Genomic DNA, 7,070 nt, shown 5'->3' with positions numbered 1-7,070 from the left:
GCACTGGATAGCTGGTCAATCACAGCACACCTCGCTTTTTCAGACTGATGAGCTTTGTAAAAATCGACACGTTTCAGAAAGGCGGGGCAAAGAGGAGAAACAATAATGTACAGTATGTGGAAAATAATGTGTTTTTTGAACCTTAAACCGCATAAACACATTTCATTACACCAAATACACAAAATAATGTTCTTTTTAGCAGGATCATATGACCCCTTTAACTGGTAATTGGCACCATCTGATGTTGTTTTTGTAGAGCAGCAGCTAAAACAGCATCACAACACTGCGAGCTCAACAAGAAACACCAACACATTACAACTGATTATTACACATTGTTCATGTTAATAACATTAGTATTGTGAACAGCATGTTTGTTTTGACAACTGTCATTAGATGTGCATATGAAGGTGATGATCTCAATTATATTTCAATATAGGCCAAAATTAAAATTACTGGATGATTTAAAAATTCAAACTTTACTTAAAAACTGTTCATAGAAAAATGGACTTAAGTAACTAAGTGATACTCACCAGTGACAGTAACAATGAAGCTCCTAATGATGCTGAATCTGATCCTGCTGATTCGTGTTACTGTTTGTACAGCACTATGGTCAACGCTGTTGTTTTATTCAGTGCTTTAGAAATAAATGTGAATTTCTGAGACAAAAAATAAATAAAATAACTAACTACACAACATCAAGATCTGTGGATATGAAAGGAATTCCTTACGCCCCATCTCAACTTTAAGCCTGAAAAACATTATTTGTTGATATTCTGAAAATGGTCTAAATATTTTCAGTTTTCGTTGATGTTGCTGATGGTCAGAGATCCAGTCTGATGATCCAGCTTCAGTCTGTCTCTGAATCTCTCAGTGCCTTTATTACACTGGTCATCTGTACAGATCTTACGGAGATCTCCATTGATTTGAGCTATACGGATGTCATTAAAAAACCATTTAATCCTTTCTTGTAGGTTTGTTGTTACATTAGTATTTAGAATGATTGAATCTCCCTCCATCACAGATGCTGACACCTCATCTGTACCAACACCAGATGACCCTGAAGAAGAAATGAACAATTCATTACACACTAAACAAAATTATACAATAGGAAAGTCCTGTTCCCACAGATCATATATACTGTGGGTAGAAAAATATGTCAGGATTCATAACCTATCACATGCAAATGAACAGCAGAAAACCATTGATTTACATATTCACTCATCAGACAAACATACAAGAGTCTCATGGATGAACTTATACTTAAAGGATTAGTTAATTTCCAGAATAACATTTTCCCGATCATTTACTCACCCCAATGTCATCCAAGATGTTCATGTCTTTCCTTCTTCAGTTGAAAAAAAAAAATTAACGTTTTTGAGAAAAACATTCCAGGATTCAAATTGCAGTTTCAATGCAGCTTCAAAGGGCTGTACACGACCCCAGCCAAGGAATAAGGTATCTGTCATTTTCTAAAAAAAATAATAATAATAAAAAATTTTTTTTTTTTAACCACAAATGCTCATCTTTCACTAGCTCGACCTCACGCATTACATAATCACGCACGTGTGACGTAGGTGAAATTACCGACCCAGTGTTTACAAAGCGAACGTGCAAACAAAGTCAAACAACTTTCAGAAAAAAATAAAAAGTAAAACAACGTCAGGCAATTTTGAAGTTGGTGGAGAAAATAAGATGGAGTTTTTCGCCCTACCTTTTTGAACTGTAATATACAAATGAAGAACTAACCGCATGTGACCTTTCCAACGTGATTACACAATGCATGAAGATGCATGCGCGTCACAGAGCTAGTGCAAGATGAGCATTTGTGGTTAAAAAGCTAGTTTGGTTAAAAATCTATATATTTTTTTTTTTTAGAAAATGACCGATCATTTCACTAGATAAGACCCTTATTTCTTGGCTGGGATCGATTGAAGCTGCATTGAAACTGCAATTTGGACCTTCAACCCATTGGCCACCATTGAAGTCCACTATATGGAGAAAAATCCTGGAATGTTTACCTCAAAAACCTTCATTTCTTTTCGACTGAAGAAAGAAAGACATGATCATCTTGGATGACATGGGGGTGAGTAAATTATCAGGGAGTTTTAATTCTGGAAGTGAACTAATCCTTTAATGACTTCTCTGACTACTTGTGGATCAACCTACGAGATCAAAGATGTACATATTTAATGAGCATCAACACTAAATTATACTCACTAGCGACAGTAACACTGAATCTCTTCATGATGCCGATTCTGCTGTTGATGATCTGTAGTCTATAAAGTCCAGCATGTTGAGTTGTGATGTTCATGATGGTCAGAGATCCAGTCTGTTTGTCCAGCTTCAACCTGCCTCTGAATCTCTCATCACCTTTTTTACACTGAACATCTGTACAGATCTTACTCTGGTCTACACTGATTTGAGCTATTCGAATGTCATTAAAATACCATTTAATTTTTTCTTGTTGGTTTGTTTTAACACCAGTGTGTAGAGCGACTGAATCTCCTTCCATCACTGACACTTCATCTTTATCAACAGCAGACACACCTAAAGAAGATACGAACAGTTCCTTATGAGCAAAGAACAAAATTATACAACAGTAAAGTGCAATGAAAAGTTGTTTTCAGATCAAAAAGATTGTGGGAAGAGAAATACGTATAACGTAAATTCATAATGTAAATAGGGGTGTGCGATATGCATCATCTACGATAATATTGTGATGTGAGGACATTATCGAGCACTATCGAGTCAAAAAGCATTGCCTATTTCGAAATGCAGTTATAATGCCCCAGAATTTCAAGATATCCAAAGGCAAAAAATGTCTCTGTATGAGTTGTTTCTAGTTAAGAACTATCAAACGATAGTGCTGTTTTCTTGAATTAGATGAATATTTAGAATACAAAATTAAATTTTGGCATTTTTCCCAACATATAGGAATTTAATTGGGATTTCCTATATTTAATGCTTGAAAGGTTAAGTTTTGATGATAAATCAGACCAATGTATAATCCATATAAAACCACTGGTCCAATTTGTCAAACAGGATTTGTTGTTTCCAGGGATTATGTATTGATCTTCATTTTAGCTGAATCAATAAAACATTTTAGAAGAAGCAACAATGAATATTCCTAAAATATTTAGGTGTGAAAATAATTAAAGACCTAACTCAGTTGTATGATGATAATTATGATGAAATTAACCAGAACATAAAGACAGACTCTGAAAAGTGATTTACCTGCCCTATATTGGCGTCAGTGATAGTACAAGGAGGGGGAGATTCACCTTTTACTGCTGTTGTATTTAATTTAATCCCTTAAAGTGGAAATGCTTCAGGAGCAATTTCTTAAATAAAATAAATTAATATTTAAGGTCATTATTTTGCCAAAAAACGACATGAAACCAAATTCAAGGTTATTTGGGCTAGATGTGGGTTACACATAGCCGGACTATATCGGGTCTATACTTCACCGAGACGTTGAAATGACGGCTATTGCTTGCTGGGTTGCTTTTAAAAACAATGACTTACCATGAACAACAACAGAGTAGGATCCTCCACCGCCGCGATTTTTGCTGGAGATCCATACATCATAGAGTCCAGAGTCTGTGATTGTGATGTTTGTGATGGTCAGAGATCCAGTCTGATGATCCAGCTTCAGTCTGTCTCTAAATCTCTCTGCACGATTATCACACCGAATACCTGTACAGATCTTACTGGGATCTCCAGTGATTTCTGCGATGGAAATGTTATTAAAATACCACATAATGTCTTCTTGTTGGTTTATAAGATATTTTAAAGTGACTGAATCTCCCTCCATCACAGACACTGTCCCTCCCTCTGTATCAACACCGGACACACCTGAAGAAGAAATGAACAGTTAATCACGAGCCAAACAACAACACACAAAACACGTTAAGGCTACCGCATTGTTCGTTTGTATCGTACCAGAAAAGAAACTGTAACAAATAAATGTCTTACAATGCTCAAGTAAAATACAGATATTACAATGTGTCGAATGTAAACTAAACTGCGTTACGTTCGTATTGACCTGAAGAGATTCTAACATTAAAATGTCTTACCATACGCGAGAAAATACATGAGCAATGAGAGCAAATTCGAGACATTCTTCATTTTGTTTTAAAATGACTACAAATTCCTTGAAGGTTTAAGTGCTCTGTCATTGCTGTTTCACCGGTTAAAGCCTCCTTATGCGCGACGTTTCTCTTTCATCTGCACACGAAACAAACATCTTTTTCAGCTTCTGTAGTGATGGACGAATCGGATTGTAGTGATTCGAATCACAGCTTCATGAAGCTCCCTACTGGGACAGGACTAGTTTTCTAAAGTCACCTGACGTCGGCAATTTGAATGTACCAGTTCGGACGGGACTATCTCCTGTGTTTATTACAGAGGTGGGTGGGTCTGTTTTGTACATCTGGGCGTTTCAGAGATCACGCGCTCTGTATGTGTGCATTGCGCATAGTCATTCTGATTGATTACCATTAGAAAGCGCGGCTGGTTTGACCGCAGTCCATTAGTATAATCAGTTTGACTAAAAATACCATGGTGATGACCAGACTATACTAAATGGCTAGTATAGCAAAACCATGTTAATGTGTGGTTACTTTGATTTAACTATTTTTTTTGTAGTAAACCCATGTTTAATTTTCATAAAGGTACATGTTAAACCATTATGTAGCCTAATTGAGTGCAGAAGTAAACGTGAGTAATCTTACCTGACGCTGATATTACAATAGCCAGTCTTAAGGGTTTACGTAATCTGGCTCTTGATTTTATTATTGTTTTTTGTTTGTTTATTCTTTGCCAGGAGGCAAATATATCCAACATGCGCCCGGAGCATCTACGGTAATTCATGTTGGCCAGAACGCACAAGGAAACGCGTTGTGGAAAAAAATATCACAATCACAGACATTCGCATTCGACGGGATTCGTTTTCTCAGAGGATCACTGAGTTTGCTGAAAAACTGTAGGTAATTTGCTCTGGAATTATTACAGAGGTTGTGTGAGAAAAACACAGTAGGCTACGTCTGTGAAACCCAAATTTCTCTAACGACCCCCTGTAAAACTAGTCCCGTCCGAATAGGGCTTTAACTTTATTTTGTGGACTGTGGAGTACTACAAAGCTCCCATGTTTTTTTCTTCTTCTTGTAAATAATACCCTGCATCAAATGTAGGCCTAAGTTTCCACCTAATGCTTCTGTATCGTAAACATAACATCCTTTGCACTTCTCAGCCAAAAGTCTGCCATTTTATAGCTTAGATATAATCGTTTACGCTTTTAATTTCTGCATTTGCTATAACTCGAAGCAAGCTGGTGAAAGCGCACCCTCAAAAAAAATGAAACTAATACAGCATTTGACCACTAGAGGGATGAGCAATATTCATACAGAAAAAAAGTGTTGCTTGCTTTATCATCGGTACTATGCTTATATTAGGGTTACTAATGTTCAATGTCTTCAAAGAGTGTAAGATAAAGAAATTGTCCATTTTTTTCAGACAATAGAGTCTATATCACATTACCACTTATATTTCATTAATACATGTGTGTATAAAACAAGTAGTATTATAATAGTATTAGTAATCTTGTGTTCAACTAGGAATTCACCATTCCAAGAATCCAGCTATTATGTGTGAATATTTTTAATGCCATTTAGCAAATAAACATACAAACATACAAGGAGCATTCAATTTATTATTATTATTATTTTATTTTTTCAGAAAGACAACAGCATTATACAGGCTCAACTTTAAAGCACTTTGTTTACATTTGCCGACACAAAGTTAAGGAAAGGCACATGATATTTCCCTTTTTCCCACAAAATAAAAACTCTTTATATCCACAGATCATTTACTAAAATCACTGAAACATTTGCATTGGTAAAACTAAAACATCCATGTCCAGTTCTTATTGATTTAAGCAATTGTAACACCCATATTACAGGCTAAGCCCCCCAAAGTGGAGGCAAATCTTTATCACACAATGATAATATAAGGCATAGTATTACAATAAACATGCTTCATGAACAGGATGTTCACCTTTAATGTCCCACATTAGTGAAATTCAAGACTCTGGCAGTGAGACTATCTAAATAGCTCCTCATAAAATATCACAAAATGGCAAGATGACATTACAACTCCACTGTGATTCACATAAATGTACAAATAAAACTTTCACTTGTGCACATTACAACAGAACCAGTGTTGCCAGATTGGGTGGATTTCCGCCCAATCAGGTGGATGTGATTTGGATTGCGGGTCAAAATTGGTTTGGGTTGGTGGACGAAATTTGTGATAATTTCGGCAGTTTTCAAACTTCTACATTTTACAGGCTAATGTTTTTAGTGAAATAAGGGCTCAGATTTTGAACTTGTAGCTCTATATTCAAGTGATCGCTATGCCAAAGAGGCATAAATAGAAGTTAAAGAGTGACTCAGCTCTCAAACCGTGGATTGTTCTGTTTTAAGTTCAAGCACAACACAAAGGTACGTGCATTATTATAAACACTGTTCAATTTTTGAGCAAGAATGACACATTTTTGGCTGTTATACATTCCTATACCCCAGGTTAGCGTTCTTATTTGCATATTTGAGTCAGTGTCATTGATTGGAAAAATGCACCATGCAACCTGTTTACATAACAGATCCAGCATTGCACATCATCATATAGACCTTGTGCTACTGTGCTATCAAGTTTTTCCTGAGTGGATTTTTAATACTTCTTCAATTCCCTCAAACGCTGAAACGTCTGTTTATACAGCGCGCTGTGATTCCATGATTATCCAAAGCATGTGAATAGGTACGCGATTGCTAAGCAACTAACTGTAACATTCTAAAACCACACTGTTTCACATTACACAAGTTAACATAATATGTAGTAACAGCGAGATGTCAATAGCAAAATAACGTAACCAGTAATGGCAACTATAGTATATGAAGTGCACTTGTGTCTTACAGTACGAGGCCTTGTGTGATTATATGTGTGCAGTCAAATACATTTCCTTGTCAATACAGGTCACTGAAACCGAACATTTTTGAAAATGCCTGCCAGGTTGA

The 7,070-nt window shown here is 36.1% G+C and overlaps 1 protein-coding gene across 1 annotated transcript in view; it reads right to left on the bottom strand.

Moving 5' to 3' along the window:
- LOC107723877 (uncharacterized) overlaps positions 1-4,144 on the bottom strand; it is a 5,184-nt gene extending 1,040 nt beyond the window's left edge. Inside the window, exons 1-4 of the mRNA XM_016532605.1 lie at positions 4,077-4,144; positions 3,526-3,855; positions 2,218-2,547; positions 984-1,057 (exon numbers count right to left, since the gene is read on the bottom strand). Of these exons, the coding sequence (XP_016388091.1) occupies positions 984-1,057; positions 2,218-2,547; positions 3,526-3,855; positions 4,077-4,128 (786 nt within the window). The 5' untranslated portion in view covers positions 4,129-4,144. The remainder of the gene's footprint in view (positions 1-983; positions 1,058-2,217; positions 2,548-3,525; positions 3,856-4,076) is intronic.
- Positions 4,145-7,070: the final 2,926 nt, after the last annotated feature.

This window comes from Sinocyclocheilus rhinocerous, unplaced genomic scaffold (assembly GCF_001515625.1).
Source record: "Sinocyclocheilus rhinocerous isolate Xijiao unplaced genomic scaffold, SAMN03320098_v1.1 scaffold3077, whole genome shotgun sequence".
Lineage (NCBI taxonomy): Eukaryota > Metazoa > Chordata > Actinopteri > Cypriniformes > Cyprinidae > Sinocyclocheilus > Sinocyclocheilus rhinocerous.
This window is presented reverse-complemented; position numbering and strand designations above follow the sequence as displayed.